Source organism: Equus caballus, chromosome 2 (assembly GCF_041296265.1).
Source record: "Equus caballus isolate H_3958 breed thoroughbred chromosome 2, TB-T2T, whole genome shotgun sequence".
NCBI lineage: Eukaryota > Metazoa > Chordata > Mammalia > Perissodactyla > Equidae > Equus > Equus caballus.
The window spans coordinates 27,445,280-27,462,772 of NC_091685.1; the positions used below are offsets into that span (position 1 = coordinate 27,445,280).

A 17,493-nucleotide genomic window follows, 5' to 3' on the forward strand; every position below is an offset into this window, starting at 1 on the left:
CAAAAGGCCTCCCGACAAGTTCTGATAATAGGAGCAAGTCACTGCCCTCAGCAGCCAAGAAGGAATCAAGAATGAGTTTTGAGGACTGGCCCAGTGGTGCAGCGGTTAAGTGCACACGTTCTGCTTCGGCGCCTGGGGTTCGCCGGTTCGGATCCTGGGTGCGGACATGGCACTGCTTGGCAAGCCATGCTGTGGCAGGTGTCCACATAGAAAGTAGAGGAAGATGGGCATGGATGTTAGCTCAGGGCCAGTCTTCCTCAGCAAAAAGAGGAGGATTGGCAGCAGATGTTAGCTCAGGGCTAATCTTCCTCAAAAAAAAAAAAAAAGAGTTTTGAATCCTCTATTGAGGACAGAGGCGACCGGGGCATCAGGCAGTTTAATGGAAAGAGTTGGGGTGGAATCAAGAGACTTCAATTCTTTTTTCTTTTTTTTTTTTGAGGAAGATTAGTCCTGAGCTAACATCTGCTGCCAATCCTCCTCTTTTTGCTGAGGAACACTGGCCCTGAGCTAACATCCATGCCCATCTTCCTCTACTTTCTATGTGGGACACCTACCACAGCATGGCTTGCCAAGCGGTGCTATGTCTGCACCCGGGATCCAAACCAGCAAACCCTGGGCTGCCAAAGCGGAACGTGTGCATTTAACCGCTGAGCCACTGGGCCGGCCCAAAGAGACTTCAATTCTTGAAGTCTTAGTGATCAGCTGTGTGACAGGTAAGTGGCCTCATCTCTCTGCGTCTTGTCCTAGCTGCACACTGAGGGGCTCGTTCAGTCAGCGAGTATTCAGACGCTGTGCCTGTGCTAGGCCTGGGCTACAATGATGAACGGAAACAGAGGGAGCAATCCTGCGATTGGATAAATGGAGAACTGTCACCGTGACAAGGCTGCAAGGGAGAGGTCACAGGGCTGGCAGAGGGGGTCTGACCAGTTGAGCCGTAATTTGAGGGACCAGGTGAAGGGAAGTGGGGATCTCTTTGCTGGAGCGAGAGCTGCATGTACAGCCTGAGGACTGTGCTGAGGAGAGGCGGGCCAGGTCATGCGGTGCCTTGTAGGCCCAGCACAGAGTGCGCTTTACCCAAAAGGTAACAGGAGCCATTGAAGGATTTTAAGCAAGAGCATGACATGGTCAGATTTGCATTTTGAAAAGATCGCCTTGGCCAGCAGTGGCAAACAGATAGACTGGAGGGGAAGAGGGGGCGGTCATGGAGGCGGAGATTCATTAGAAGGCTGCTGCCTGGAGTGAGGTGGTGATAAAGGGGAGAGAAGAGGTGAACTGGGAAGATGTTTAAGTGGTGTGCTCGCAGGCCTTGGTGACGATGTGGGGGTACAGGAGAGAAGGGTGTCACCAAGTGACCTGTACGGGATCTGACTCTGCCCATCTCTGATGTGGCTCTGCCCCCACCCTGGGCACGAGGCCCTCTGCCTCGCTAAGTAACCACACCTGCTCGTCTTTGTTGCCCAGAGCCTGGCACAGTGCCGTGCACACAGAGGCCTTAACACGTGCCAAGGAGCTCGAGGGGTAGCGGGGCTGATGGAGGCCCGTGCTGCAGCATCGGGAGGGCCTTTGCAGGGTGCTTACTTGGTACCCTGTGCCCTGCTGAGCACCCCCTGTGGATGAGCTCATGGTGTGTTCCCAAGAAGGCTGAAGAAGAAAGAATATGCCTAGTATGTGTCAAGCTCCTTCTTTGTAATATCTCATTTAATCCCGTTTTCCAGTGAGGAAACTAAGACTTCGAGAGTTTAAGTAATTTACTCAAGATCATACAGTAAGTAGTGATGGTCCGAGATTTCAGCCAAGTGCATCTGACTCCAGAGCCGGCACTCTTAACTGTGCCCTAAACTGTCTCCCTTAGTCCCGTGGACACACAGAGGGGAGTAACTAAGGAACGGGAACAGCATATGCAAAGGCCTAGTGGTGTGAAGAAGTGAGTGCGTCAGTGCTGCTCAAGCACAAGGTGCAGCATTAGGAGAGAAGGGCCAGAGATGAGCAGAAAGTGAGCGTGGTGGGTGGATAGCTCTCAGGCTTAGTGGTATGGCCCAGTGCCCATGCTTTGGAGGCTGCCACACATGAGTGCATGTGCGCGCATGTGTGCGTGTGTGTGTGTCTTGCAGGAGGCGGGAGCCCTAGCAGGCTGCCTCTGGGCTTCTGACCCTTCTTCAGCCTGAGCAATCTCTTAATTACTCGTCACTTTAGGGCTATGGGAAAATTCCATCTGATAAGAGGATTTTGATGCTAAAAACGGGCATATAAACAAAAAGTTTGAAAGCACTGTACAGGGTTGAGAAGCCAGTGGCATTTTGGATGGAGGACGGAGGTGACTATATTTGCATGGTAAAAGCCTTGCTCTGGCTGCCAGTGTGGAGAGCGGAATGGGAGCAAGCAAGGCGGGGCCCAGCCAGGAGGTTGCTACAGTTAATTTGGACTAAAAGGAGTCAGGCTTCAGAGGTTTTCCTGAGAAGGAATTAACCAAAAGGCGGGGTGGGGAGGGTCGCAACAACGGGGCTGAGTTTTGAGGACACAGGAGGAGCCATCTGGGCCCAGGAAGCCATCCTGTGGAGGGTGGCCTATGCCTGCATGAGGTGAGGCAGGGAGGGGGCGGGCGGAGCTGGACTGAGCTCTCCTAATTATGGGTAGTTAGAAAAGGCTTCTAGAGTCACTCAGAGTAGCCCTTTATTTTCCAGGTAAGAACCCTGGGTTCCAAAGGGGTAATGTGACCCATTTGGAGTCATTGAGCAGGCCAGGACTCAGACCTGTGCTCTTGGTCCATAGTCCATCCTTCTCATGGCCTCCAAGGCCCCTTCTCTGGCCCCTTCTCTTCCTGGGGCGTGGGCTCTCCCCCTCAGGGGTGGGTGGTGTAGAAGGCAGCAGGCAGGGGCCAAGCTCAGGGGCCTGCCACTGCCATGTTCACTGGAACCTTTACTGGCCAGCTGTGACCCAGAACTGGATCTTTACCTGGACCCCGGGCTCTCCCTCTACAAAGTGCATGGAGAAGTCCGCCAGCACCGTCTGGGTGACGCCCTCGACAGAGATGCCCTCTGGGTAGCGCCTCAGCAAGGATGATTTGCCCACAGTCGCATCTCCTAGAAGGATGATGTGAACTGGTACTTCCAGAGAGCAAAGGTGGGACGATGCAGGAGGCCAGTGGAGAGAAGGAACCAGACCAGAGCTGAGGCACAAAGCACGTGGCCCTGGGCTGGTTCAGATGCACGGCAAGAGAACTGAAGCAGAACCCCAAGACGATCAGGGGCTTCCAGGTCTGGGCTCCCCAGCACATGCCCAGACCCAGGCTTAGTGAAGCTTCCGCCACACCTCTGCAAGGACATGTCACAGAGTGCCATTTGAAACCACCTTGCAGAGCTAGGTCCCATCAAAACAGAAGCAGGGCTTCCCCAAAATAGAGGCCCTGGTCCCATATCCATCCTGCGTGTTCCCCAGGTGGTAGCTTGAAAGACCATGGGGAGCAGGCCATAGCCCCCATATGCTAGGACGTCCCTTCTTCCTCTCTGCTGGCCTGAGTCCCAGCCCTGGGCCTGTACCTGCAGGAATGAGGGTTGTGCAATGCAGAGCTTGCCCTTCCCAACTGAGACTTCACAGGAGTTGTCCCAGCCAGGGGCTCTGGAAAGATCCACACCTGTCAACAAGAGATGGAGCCCCGGTCCCCTGCCAGAGCCAGGATCCTGAATAAACATTCATACAGCGAGGGGGAAAAGCCACACAAGATGGGCCATTCCTGTTGATATTTGTTGAAGCTGAGTTACGGATACAAGGAGTTCTTTGTACTATTTTATACTTTATACCAGCTGCTTTAGTTTTGGTATGTTTGAAAATTTCCGTAATATATTTTATTTTTTGGTGAGGAAGATTGGCCCTGAGCTAACATCTGTTCCAATCCTCCTTTTTGCTGAGGAAGACTGTCCCTGAGCTAACATCTGTGCCCATCTTCCTCTATTTTGTATGTGGGACCCCACCAAAGCATGGCTTGATGAGCGGTGTTTATGTCCATACCTAGGAGCCAAACCCGTGAACCCCAGGCCACCAAAGCAGAGGGTGCAAACTTAACCACTACACCACCAGGCTGGCCCCCCCCCCCCCATAGTAGTTTTAAAAAGCCCAGTGTTCCCTTGCCCAAGGCACCCTCCCGAAGAGAATCAGCCCTGGCCTTGAAGAGCTACAGTGTAGTGGGGCAAAAAGATAAAGACAACACAGCCTGAAATCTCCAAAGAAGAGAGCCACTCATGTGCCTAAAGGCTCAGAGAAGCAACTGATATATTAGGTTGGGCCGAGCCTTGAAGGATGAACAGAAGTTTTTTTTTTTGGTGAGGAAGATTTGCCCTGAGCTAACATCCATTGCCAATCTTCCTCTTTTTTTGTTGGAGGAAGATTAGCCCTGAGCTAACACCTGTGCCAATCTTCCTCTACTTTGTATGTGAGTCACTGCCACAGCATGGCTGATGAATGGTGTAGGTCTGCACCCGGGATCCAAACCCACAATCCCGGGCCACTGAAGCAGAGCACACGGAACTTAACCCCTGTGCTATGGGGCCAGCCTGGAAAGATGAACAGAATTTTGACAGAGATGGAGGAAGGATGTTCCAGGTAAAGGAACAACACATGAAAGACACAAAGGCGGCTTGTTAGCAGAAGGAACTTAACGCTTATTGGGCACTTAACACACGTCATATTTAATCCTCTAGCAAGCCTGTGAGGTGGGAATCACTCTTTTGAGGAAGATTAGCCCTGAGCTAACATCTGCCGCCAATCCTCCTCTTTTTGCTGAGGAAGACTGCCCTGAGCTAACATCCGTGCCCATCTTCCTCCACTTTATATGTGGGACACCTGCCACAGCGTGGCTTGATAAGCAGTGCGTAGATCTGCACCCAGGATCCGAATCAGTGAACCCCAGGCCGCTGAAGCAGAGCATGCGAACTTAACTGCTACACCACCCAGCTGGCCCTGGGAATCACTCTTATTTTACCATGAAGAGACCGCGGCTCAGACATAGAGCACAGAGGCCGGGTTCCTACCCAGACGCCTGCAGTTCCAGCCTGTGCCTGGTGAACAGGATGGGTCTTCCCTCTTCACCCACTGCCCCCAGAGCAGGCAGAATCTTCAGACAGGGTCCCATGGTGGCAGACTTTGGCTCTGTTCCTTCTAAAAGGCAAACGGGATAGATTCAGGCCTGGATTGCAAGGTTTTCAGGCTGAGGGTACAGCTCATGGAAAGCCCTAGAGGGGCTGGCCTGGTGGCATAGTGGTTAAGTTCGCACGCTCCACTTCAGCAGCCCAGGATTCACAGGTTTGGATCCTGGGCGTAGACCTAGGACCGCTCATCAAGCCATACTATGGCGGCATCCCACAACAAAATAGAGGAAGATCGGCACAGATGTTAGCTCAGTGACAATCTTCCTCACCAGAAAAAAAAAAAAGGGTCTAGAGGCCAAGGAGCCTGTTCTGTTGAAGCTGCTGTGGCTGGAGGGTTTGGCCAGGGTGCTGCCTTGGAGAGGGAGCTTTGCTTGCTCAGAATAGCCTAGGGATAAACCCCAAGGGAAGATTCTAGAACTTCACCCTTAATAAGAAAGCAGAGCCCATTCCATATCTCCAGAAGGGGGTCAGGACCTTTAAGAACTTTGTTAGTGTCTGGAAATCCTTGTTATTTCCCCAAAGTGGTTACTTTGGTAGTCTCTGTTCCGTTACAGTGATTAATAGTAAAACCCTCAGGGGAACGAGGAGGGGACTCCATTTCGGGAATTCCCACCGTGTGACAAGCACTGCCTTTGATTTCTCCTCTGATCCTTTCTAAAACCCCGTGAGGTAGATATTTTTATCCCCATTTTACAGATGAGTCCACTGAGGCTTAGGATGATGACGCCCAGGGTTCCACAGTTATACATGGTGGAGCTGGGATTCAAATCAGGTGTGACTGCCAAGCCTGCCCTAATTTTGGCAGCCGGGATAATGTGATGGTTAAGAGGAGGTGATATCACAGGGAGGAGAGAGAGGGCTGGGGCCGGGGCCGTCCCGGCAAAGGAAACAGCACGTGCAATGCCCAGGCCTGCAAGTGGTTCAGAATCTGGTGGGGCAAAGCCGGTGGAGATGCAGCAGGCACCAGATCAGGAAAGGCCTGGACCAGGGTCAGGGGACAGGTTTGGATTTTATCCAGTGGGTGATGGGGAGCCGGAGAAGGATTCCAGGAGGGGAGCAGCCAGGTCCAATCTACTTTAAAAAGATCCCTCTGGGGCAATGTGGATGCTGAATCACACAGGACACCCTAGAGACCTGAGCCCCTGAAGATCTACACTGGAGACCAGGGGGCCTGAACTGTGACAGCAATGGCAAACTGGGTGCGGGGCCTGCTCCCAGGAGAGAAGGCCTGCAAATGAACAGTGGTGGGAGGTGGGGCTCAGCTCTCGGGTGGGCCTGCCCCTCTCGGCCTCCTCCCTCTCTCCACTGCTGTCCTCTGCCTTTCCTCTAGCCAGCGGGCTCGGGGCTGGGCAGGGCTGCATCCATCCAGAATCACACCCATCAAAGCCACGTAGAGTCTCCAGAGGTTTTGCCACACCCAGGGGGCTTGTGACGGGGGTGCTCAGAGCCCTGAGGCAAGGTAGGACCTTCCAGGCCCGGCCCAAGGCAGTGGACGAGGCTGGTGGAGCACTACGCTGCCCTGGGTTCACAGATTCAGCCACACCAGTTTCCTGCCCCGACGTTAGGTCCCTGTCTGTGAAACGGACAAGATGAGCCAAAGTCACAGGGTTGCTGCGGGGTTAATAAGCCATTAGCAAAAGACATAGCTCACAGTGCATGAGCCATATGTGGCCATAATAGCGCGTTTAATCCTCACAACAGCCCTGTGAGACAGAAACTGTGCTTATCCCCGCTTCACAGATGGGAAACTGAGGCTGTGAGGGTCAGGGAGATGGGTGACTCCAGCCTGCTGAACATTCCTCAAGGGAGGCAACTGGGGACGATGGGCACTGTCTCTCCCCTGGAGGTGGACCCTGTCCTGGGTGGGCCAGCGCTTCGGGCTGGTCCTCCAATGCCCCGCCAGGATCCCGAGCGGGGAGGGTCAGCTTTTTCTTCCTCTCTTTTTTCCAGGGATTTGGGGATTTGCTTTGAGCACCCGACGGCCAAAGCCCCACCTCCCTCCCCAGGACCAGCCGCTTATCTCCCAAACAAGCCTCACTGTAGACTTTTACTACGGGGAAGCTCCATGAGATCAGAAGCCACAAACCCAGTTGCAGGTCACTCCCTGCTTCTTCACTTCACTGTAGCTGCTCAGACCTCCAGTAAATTCCTACTAAGAGCCCGGCTCTTCCTTGCCTCGGGGCTCCCCCTTTACTTACTGGCTTCACTTAAGCTCTCTGGGCCTCAGTCTCCACATCAGTAAAATGGAGTCATAAGCGTACCTGGTACCTACCTTGTTAACAAGGAGGGCTCCATCAGTGCTGGCCGCTCTTCCTTCTGCCTGAGTCTCTGCTCTTAGCTTGGCTCCTCCTCCTCCTCCGGGTCTCAGCTCAAAGGTCATCTCCTCAGAGAGGCCCTCCATGACCACAAGCTCTAAAGGAGCCCCTGTCACTCTCAGTCCCATCCCTGGGACCTGTGGTCTTTACAGCACTTACAAACGGAAACCATTTCATTCACTTACTGCCTCGTTTTTTCTCTCTTCCACTATAATGTCAGCCCCAGGAGGGGTTTCCTGTCATGTTCACGGATGTATTTCCAGAGCCCAGAACAGAGGAGATGCTCCTTAGAAAGATCTGCTGAAGGAACGGTCATGTGCTCTAGAGATCATTTCCCTCTCCTGACCCAGGCTTTCCCCTGTGTGACACGAGCATGATCGTGCTGACCTTGCAAGACTGTCATAAGGCTGAGTGATGCTGTTTTAAAAGGAGGAGGCAGTCCGCGCACAGGGAGACCCACCCGGCCCAGGCCCCGTGGGGAGGAAGCTAAGAAACTCACCCTGATTGAAAACCTCCCAAGAACCTAGGAAGGAGGGATTATCTGTCACATGTTACTGAGAAGGAATCTGGACTCAAGGAGGTGGACTGTACCGGCTCCAGGTCCCAAAGTGAGTTAAGTGGGTGCACTCTTTTTGCTGTGGCAGCTGCCCATGCCCTTCTCATGCCCACTGGCACAATGACACCCCCAAGACACACCCTCTACACTTGTTGAGATTCTTCCCAACATAAACCCCATTTCCTCCATGAAGCCTGCCCTGATTGCTCCAGGACATTCTCTGCCTAGCAGTTTCTGTTGCAAGGCAGACTGAGTTGGAGGTTGGTGTGCAGACATGAGAAGATTCTTGAACTCAGTACCTGCTTCGGGGAGGAAAGGAAGGAAGCAGGATTGAGCAGAGGAAGAACTTAGCTGTGATGTTGTTGCAACAGTGGCCTCCCAGAGAGAGTGATGAAGCTGGGTTTGACCTTCAGAGTTGTCCAGTGTTGGGACAAGAGGGCTGGGCCTTTGAGCAGCCTCCCCCCTTAGAGTGACATTGCATGGTGGCTGCCCCTGAGGGGTGGGCAGATCCCAGAAAGTGCGGCAAGCTGAGGTCCCTCATTGGGCAGCACTCCCAGCAGCTGGGGTGGCAAGGCTATAGGTTGGATCTTCAGCCCGGAAAGGGGATCTTGGTGGCTAATCCCAGTGTCCACTGGGTGCCCAACTTTGGAGCTGCTCATTCATGTTCATCCCAGATCCAGATCCAGCCCCTGGCCTTGGAGGAGGGGCTTGGGCAGCAACCCTGGGTTTGAGGCCACACTTTAAGACTCATCCAAGGGGCTGGCCTGGTGGCATAGTGGTTAAGTTCATGCACTCTGCTTCGGTGGCCTGGAGTTCACTGGTTCAGATCCCAGGCACAGACCTAGCACCGCTCATCAAGCCATGCTGTGGCAGGACTCCCACATATAAAATAGAGGAAGATAGGCACAGATGTTACTCAGGGCCAATCTTCCTCAGCGAAAAGATGAGGATTGGCGGCAAACATTAGCTCAGGACTAATCTTCCTCACCAAGAAATTTTTACAAAAAGACTCCTCCAAGCCTGAGGACGTAAGGAGGCTGCGAGGCGGGCTCTCCCCGAAATGCCCTGCACCCATCCTCACCTGTGCAGTGGCGTCCAGACGCTGAGCATCTCGGTGTCCGAGCCCAGGGATGCTGCCAGAAATGGTCACGGCCCGGCCAAGAGAGAATGGTGATGACAGCTCTTGTCATTCGATTCTCACTGAGTGGCATGCTCTGGCTGAGCATATCCCATCCATTATCTCATTCATGCCCGCACCTCCCTGAGAGGTGGGGTCTTTTATGAGCCCCAGGGACAAACAGGAAACAGGGTCAAAGACAGGAAGGTCCGGCCTTAGACCCTTCTGGTAGAGAGTGGCTGAGCTCCGGAGACCTCAAAACCCAGGAAGCATGACTTTGCCAGGAGACTTTATATTAACCCTTTGCACACATTCTTCCATTTGCCCTCCAGAGGGACACTAACTCTCCCTCCCGCCAGCTCCTCGGAGGCCAGCACCACTTTAACCCGTTCCCTCCCAGAGTCAACAGTGGCATGGGCCTGGGTGCTGCTTCCTGCTGGTGGACCTGGCGATTTGGGTCTTGTGGATAAGTCGGACACCCCCCCAGTCCTCCTCCAGCTTGATGTCCCCCTGCTGCAGGGCCTGCTGGATGGCATCAGCAAGGGTGTCAAAAGCCAGATCCACGTTGCAGTTATTTTTGGCTGAGGTCTCCAGGAAGGCCATGCCCAGGGAGGTGGCCAGTTCCTCTGCCTCCTGAGCCGAGACACAGCGGGTGCTCTGCAGGTCACTCTTGTGGCCAACCAGCAGGAAGATGGCCTTGTCGGGGCCACGAGTGGCCATGACCTCCTGGTGCCAGTCTGGGATGTGTTCAAAGGACTTCCTGTTTGTCACATCAAAGACCAGCAGGACACCCACCACGTTCCGGTAGAAGGACCTGGTGATGCACCTGGTGGGGTTGAAGAGTGCATTGGAAGAGGCTGATGCCTTCCAGACACCCCCAGAAGCAGGACCCCCATCCCCTGACTGCCTCATCCCCCCAGATAGCTCATTTCACACCGTCCTGTGCTTTTGTTCCCCATATTCGGTGTCTGTGTCTGTCCCACAAGACTGCGTCCTCCCCAGTTAGGGAGCGGGTGTGATTCACACACCCTCCTGCCCATTCCTCCGCTCCCTCTCCTGAAGCCTGATGTTTTCCTGAAACAAAGCTGGTCTTTGTTTCGCATTCTTTGCCTGGCAAACTCCTCCGCATCCTTCAAGGCCAAGATCCATCTCTCTTCCTTTTCTGTCTCTGGGACGCCTCCCTTTCTCTGCCTCTGTGGGCTCTCTCAGCACCCGGGTCATTCATCCCTCCAGCTTTCAACGTCCAGATCTTCCCACCCCTCCCCCCGAGGCCTGGCGGTCCCTTTAGGGCGGCACCAGGTCTCAGGGTCCTGCTCAGGGCCTTGGCTCCCCCAGCCGTAGTTGGAGGATGACTGTCTCAGAGTGAAGGACCAGAGACCCAGGGCAGGGACCCCTAGAGCTCTCCTTGGGCCTCTGAGGTTGGCTCTTCTGAGGGACCCCCTGGCCGGGAGGACGGGCATCGACGCCCTCAGTCGGGCCCACCCCCCGGCCCACGGCCCCGCACCTGTAGCGCTCGTGGCCCGCCGTGTCCCAGAGCTGCAGCTTGACGCGCGGCCCGGCCGGCAGCTGCAGCGCGCGGCTGTAGAACTCGACGCCCACCGTGGGCGGCTCCGCCTCGGGCTCGGGCTCCGGCTGCGGGGCCCCGGGCGCGCCCGCCACGTAGCGCCGCAGCAGCGACGTCTTGCCCACGGCCGCGTCCCCCAGCAGCGCGATCCGGAACTGGTAGAGGCAGCCCCCAGCCTCCATGGCCCGCGGCTCGCCTCCCGGCCGCCCGCCCCGGGCCGTCGGTCCGCCCCGCCCCGCCCCGGGCCCTCCCCCGCGCCAGGCCACTGAGCGGTCACCGCGGCGCGGGGGACAGTGGAGCAGAGGGCGCCCCGGGCCCGAGGAAGCTGGCCAAGTCGCTTCCTCTCTCTGAGCCTCAGTTTTCTTCTCTGTAAAACAGGGATAACGATGACCCCTGCTTCAGAGGACAGAGAGATTCAGCGAGACGCCCGGGAGGAGGGTTGGGGAGGCTCGGGAACGAGAGCATCCGCTGCACTGGCTCACTCGCTGGGATGGTGTCTCTCTCCAGCCCCCCTCTCCTCTTAATTCCCCAGGTGGGCCCCTGCTCAGGGACCTGGCGACGCCTCTCCAGAAAGCTGATGGTATACAGATGCTCCCTCCCCACCCAGCTGCCCTTTTCCCGGAGCCCATTGGCCCTGGCCTGGGGCCTCCTTTTCAACGTTCAGGGTCCATGTTCAACAGCCCCCACGGCTTCCTCCCGGGGCCCAGACAGGGACTTGGACACTTGGGGGAGGAGGCAGGACAGACAGACAGCTGAGATTCCAGAGGGAGTGCAGTTGGCCTGTGGACTGGACAGCTGGAATTTATGAGGCCGGGTAGTCAGTCCCTTATGCTTTGGGGGCAGCAACCCTTTGAGAGCGTCATAGTGGGCCCATTTTAGAACTGAGGAGACTGAGGCTCAGCTGTGTGGTTTGTCTCAGGTCACACAGCAGAGCTGGGACTTACGCTGGGGTTTATCTCACTCTTCATTACCCCCTTGAGGCCACAGAAGAGGCCTGCAAATCAGATCACAAGAGGACCAAGTCTCGGTGGTCAGGACCCACTTGGGTTAGGGGCAAGGGCAAGGGAGGCACCTTTGCTTCTAAGATCCACTCCACCCTTGCCAGTCTGGCCTCTGGAGACGCAGGGCATCAAGGCTGGCGTTCTGGCTGGTCCCAAACAGCTCATCTATTAGTTTAATCCCACTATGCCACTCTGGGTAGATTTTACCGGGTTAACTTGTTTTGGCAAATTGGAGGAGGGGGGTAACCCTCACTGTCACAAACCATCACAACATCACATTTCCTCCCCACACAACCTTGTGAGTAGGTGTTGTTATTCTGCTAATTTCTTTTTTTATTCTTGGAAGATTGGCGCTGAGCTAACATCTGTTGCCAATCTTCCTTTTTTTGCTTGAGGAAAATTGTTGCCAAGCTGTCATCCGTGCCAATCTTCCTTTACTTTATGTGGGACGCTGCCACAGCGTGGCTTGACGAGCCATGCTAGGTCTGCACCTGGGATTCGGGCCTGCGAATCCTGGGCTGCTGAAGTGGAATACTTGATCTTAACCACTATGCCACCGGGCCAGCCCCTATTGTGCCAATTTTTACAGACGAGAAGACTGAGGCTCAGAAAAGTTAAACCAGCCCAAGGTCACTGAGCAGGGAGAACTGAGACTAGCTCCCAAGTCCATCCAAGGCCAAAGCCTTGTTTGCTATTTCTGTTTCCGGCCAGACAGGTGGGGGATCTGGGAAGGGCTAGTTTTCTTCTGGCTAACTCGAAATAAAACAGTGAGAAGCCATTTTGTCAGGTCTCCAGGTAATCGCGGCAACTAGTCACCTGCATGGTAGAGCCTGAAGGGGTCCAAGTCTCTGCTCGCCCCCCACCTCCAGGAGTAGGAGAGACCAGGAACCACGAGGAGCCTCCAGAAGGGTGTGTGTGTTGGGGAGGAATCTCCCTGCCAGCTCTGCCCGAACCACTCCCACCTGCCCCACGGATTCCTCCGTTGGGATGGTCTCCTCGCCTTACTCAGTTCAGCTGGATACTTTTTGCATGAGGCCCGTGTGGATGCCCCCAGCCCCTACTTTACCTCCCGCTGGTACTCTGAGCTCTATCCGTTCTGGGCATCTCTCCTCTTCTCAGCCCTCTGCCAGGAACACTCCTCTTTTGCTCTTCACACCCCTACTTCTGGCCTCAGAAAGCCCCTCACTGACTGGCCAATGAGGTCACATGCCCTTTTGTCCACTGTGATGTCTCCCTGCTAGGCTCAAGCCCCTGGAGGGCAGGGACCAATGGTTGTATCCTCAGCACTTGGCACAAAGTAGGAACTCAATATTTATGATTGAATGAATGAATGAAAGTGAATAAGTGCCATTCATTCATTCACTCATTATTCATTCAAATACGATAGACCTAGACTCAGGGAGCTGCAGGGACAGAGAAGGACTCTTGGAGGAGGTGATGCTCAAGCAGGGTCTCCAAGGATAAGGGGGAGCTGGGAGGTCAGGGAGGAAGGGCGCTGCAGGCAGTGGTGGCTGGGCAAAGGCAGAGAGGCATGAAACAGCTTGAAATGCAGTCTGAACCCAGCCTTCCCAGAAGCCTCCGTGGTTAGCACATGTGGGCAGTGTGCACTGTCAGCATCTGACTCCTTGAACTTCCTCTCCTGGATGCTCCTGCTGGGGGCTGGGGTCATGTGTCTGCCTCCGACTGCACCTGGCAGCCAAATCCAGATGTCAGCTGACCTTGCCATAGACTCACTATGTGACCCTGGGGAAGAAGTCATTTCTCCTCTCCAACCCTACTTCCTGTTCTGCCAAGTGAGGCGAATCATGGCGCCCACTTCACAGGGTAGTTCTGGAAGAACTGTGTAACACAGCAGGCAAGGTTATGCACATTTTGCATTAGACAGATCTGGGTTTTAGTTCCAAGTGCCACTTACTAGCTATGTGGCCTTGGCCAGGGCTGATTCATTAATTAATTCATTCACTTACTAATTATTTCAATAAATGCTGCCTATCTCTGACACACTGGGCACTTACATAGCTTGGCAAGCCATGCTGTGGTAGGCGTCCCACATATAAAGTAGAGGAAGATGGGCATGGATGTTAGCTCAGGGCCAGTCTTCCTCAGCAAAAAAAAAAAAAAAAAAAAGGGAAGAAGAAAAGACACAATTCCTGTTCTTGGGGAGCTCACATTTTAATGAGGAAGACAGAAAATGAATACATATATAATGTGATGCCAGGGGGCAAGAAGTGCTATAGGGGCTGGCCCCATGGCCAAGTGGTTAAGTTTGCAAGCTTCGGCGGCCCAGGGTTTCGCCAGTTCGGATCCTGGGTGCAGACATGGCACCGCTCATCAAGCTGTGCTGAGGTGGCATCCCACATGCCACAACTAGAAGGACCCACAACTAAAAAAATATACAACTATGTACTGGGGGGCTTTGGGGAGAAGAAGAAGAAAAAAAGAAGATTGGCAACAAACGTTGGCTCAGGTATGAATCTTAAAAAAAAATTTTTTTCTTGTTTACTTTTTTGTTACATCTTTATTGTGGTATAATTGACACACAATAAACTGTACATATTAAAAATGTACAATATGATGAGTTTTGACATGTGTACACACATGAAACCATTACCACAATCAAGATAATGAACATCTATCACCCCCAAAAGTTTCCCCATGTCCTTTTTTGATTCTTCTCTCCTGACCTCCCCCTCCCAGGCAACCACTAATCTTTCCACCACAGGAGATTAGTTTATATTTTCCAGAAATGAAATCATACAGTATGCAGTCTTTGTCTGGTTTCCTTCACTCCACAGCATTAAGATTTCTCCATTTTGTTGCATGTATGAAGTTTGTTCCTTTTCATAACTGAGTAGTATTCCACTGTATGAATATACTGCAAGTTGTTTATCCAATCCCCTGTTGAAGGACATTGCGTGGTTTCCAGTCTGGCTATTACAAATAAATGTGCTATGAACATTCATGTTCAAGTCTTGGCATGGATGTATGCTTTCATTTCTCTTGGGAGATACTGCGTAGTGCAATGTTGTGTCATATGGTGGGTGCATATTTTACTTTTTTAGAAACCGCCAAACTGTTTTCAAAAGTGGTTGTACCATTTTACAGTTCTGAACACTGTATGAAGATTCCAGGGGCCAGCCTTGTGGCATAGTGGTTAAGTTCACACGGTCTGCTTTGGCAGCCCAGGGGTCACAGGTTTGGATCTCAGGCACAGACCTACACACCACTCACCAAGCCACGCTGTGGTGGCATCCCACATACCAAATAGAGGAAGGTTGCATAGATGTTAGCTCAGCGACAATCTTCCTCACCAAAAAATAAATAAATAAAAAACCCAGAAAGTTCCAGTTGCTCCACTTTCTTATCACTTGATATTGTCAACCTTTTTAATTTTTAGCCATTCCAATGAGTTTGTAGTGTTATCTCACTGTAGTTTTAATTTGCATTTCCCTAACGATTGATAATGTTGATCATCATTTCATGTATTTATTTGCCATCTGTTTATCTTCTTTGGTGAACTGTCTTTCAAATTTTATGCTCTTTTTTTTAATTGAGTGGTTTCACTTTTTATTGTTGACTTTTAAGAATTTTTATGTTCTAGATGCAAGTCCCTTGTTGGATATATGTTTTGCAAATATTTTCCCCCAGTTTGTCTCTTGCTTTTATTTTCTTAGCAATGTCATTTGAAAATCAAGAGTGGGGTCTGGCCCCATGGCCCAGTGGTTAAGTTCGCATGCTCCACTTCTGGCGGCCCAGGGTTTCACCGGTTCGAATCCTGGGTGTGGACATGGCGCCGCTCATCAAACCATACTGAAGCGGCATCCCACATGCCACAACTAGAAGGACCCACAACCAAAACTACACAACTATGTACTGGGGGGCTTTGGGAAGAAAAAGGAAAAATAAAATCTTTAAAAAAAAGAAAATCAAGAGTTTTTAATTTTATAAAATGTCACTTATTAATTCAACATTGTATTGGAGGTGCTAGCCAGTACTATACAACAAGAAAAAGAAATAAAAGGCATCTAGATTAGGAAGGAAGAAATAAATCTGTCTATTCACAGACGTGAAAAATCCTAAGGAACTTACAAAAAAGCCACTAGAACTAATAAGTGAACTATAAGAATGAAGTAGCAAGGCTGCAGGATGAAGTCAATATGCAAAAATTAACTCTATGTCTATATACTAGCAATGACCATTTGGAATTTGAAATTGACAAAAATAATACCACTTATAATAGCATCAAAAATATGAAAAACTTAGGAACAAATCTGACAAAAGACATCTAAGATGCAAGATCCATACACTGAAAATTACAAAATGTTGTTGAGTGAAATTAAAAATCACTTAAATAATGAAGAGATATGCCATCCTCAAGGATGAGAAGACTCAATATTGTTAAGATGTGAATTCTCCCCAAATTCATCTACAGAATCAATGCAATACCAGCCAAATCCCAGTAGGCTTTTTAAAAGATACAAATTAGGTGATACTAAAATTTATATGGAAATGCAAAGGATTCTGAATAGCTGAAACAATTTTGAAAAAGAACAAAGTTGGACGACTTACATTACCCTATTTCAAGACATTAAAAAGCTACAGTAATCAAGACAGTGTAGTTTTGAGTATAGAAACAGACCTACACATGTGGTCATTTGATTTTTAACAAAGGGGACAAAGCAATTAGGCGGAAAAAGATAATCTTTTCCACAAATGAAGATGGAACAATTAGATAGCCATATGCAATAAACAAATAAACCTTGACTCGTACCTCACATCATACACAAAGATTAACTCAAAATGAATCATAGATCTAAATGCAAGAGCTATAACTATTAAACTTCAGGAAGAAAACAGGAGAAAATCTTAACGTCTTTGAGTTGGGCAAAGATCTTAAAAATAGGGCATAAAAAGCACAAACTACAAAAGAAATCAATCAGTATATTGGACTTCATCAAAATTAAAAACGTTTGTTCTTTGACGTCCTGGCTGGTGTGTTGAGACCAGGCTGGAGGGGCCAATGGCAGAATCAGGGAGACTGCTGTGCTCTTGTGGGTCAGTGATAATGATGGCATCACTGAAGGTGATAAGAAGTGATCTGATTCTAGACGCATCTAAAGGTGGGGAACACAGGATTTGCTGACGGATTGGATGTGGGATGCTAAAGAGAGCAGCCCAGTGGCACTCCAAGGACTTACTGAGCAGGGGAAGAGCAGGTTGGCGGAGGAAAGGCTGTGTTCTGAGAGGCCTATTTATCAGACATCCGAGTGTCCATGCCAAGGAAGCAGCAGGATGTAAGGTCTGGAGCTCAGGAGAAAAGCGGGGGTGGAGAAACAGATTTAGAAGTCATCAAAAAGTTTCTTACCTTTCAGTCTGTCGCCTTCTCCATAAAATGGGAATAATAGTAGTGCCTGCTTTTTAAAGTGCATGTAAGGATAAACATTAATAAATAGATTAAGCACAGAGAGGAGCTTAGCTCCTGACACGTACCCTTTGCTTTTACACTGACACTTACTCATCCCGTGGACAAAACGTGCCCACGGCACAGTGATTATGCGCGTGGTCTCTGCGGCGGACTTCCAGATGCCAGCTCTCACCTCGCTCGCTAGCTGTGCGATCCATTCCTCAGTTTCCTTGTCTGTAAAAAGGGCATAATTATAATACCTAAATACAGGATTATTACGAAAACTAGCTGAGATAATCGAGCAGTTTAGTTAGTTAGCACTCGGTAAAGTTACTTATCTATTAGAAAAGAGTCAAGCTTTGAACAAAAACGCATTCATCTCCCGTGAGTAATCA

The 17,493-nt window shown here is 51.4% G+C and overlaps 1 protein-coding gene and 1 long non-coding RNA gene across 2 annotated transcripts; both read right to left on the reverse strand.

Moving 5' to 3' along the window:
* Positions 1 to 9,401: 9,401 nt before the first annotated feature.
* On the reverse strand, positions 9,402 to 10,925 carry RAB42 (RAB42, member RAS oncogene family). Its single transcript, XM_005607468.4, has 2 exons — positions 10,634 to 10,925; positions 9,402 to 9,955 (listed from the first exon to the last, which is right to left on the reverse strand). Exons 1-2 carry the CDS (start codon positions 10,873 to 10,875, stop codon positions 9,532 to 9,534), a joined length of 666 nt encoding a protein of 221 aa, XP_005607525.2. The 5' UTR covers positions 10,876 to 10,925; the 3' UTR covers positions 9,402 to 9,531.
* Positions 10,926 to 14,181: 3,256 nt separating this feature from the next.
* On the reverse strand, positions 14,182 to 17,201 carry LOC138923198 (uncharacterized). The gene is made up of 2 exons (XR_011436481.1): positions 16,893 to 17,201; positions 14,182 to 16,808 (listed from the first exon to the last, which is right to left on the reverse strand). It is a non-coding gene; the product is annotated as an uncharacterized lncRNA (long non-coding RNA).
* Between the last annotated feature and the right edge of the window lie 292 nt (positions 17,202 to 17,493).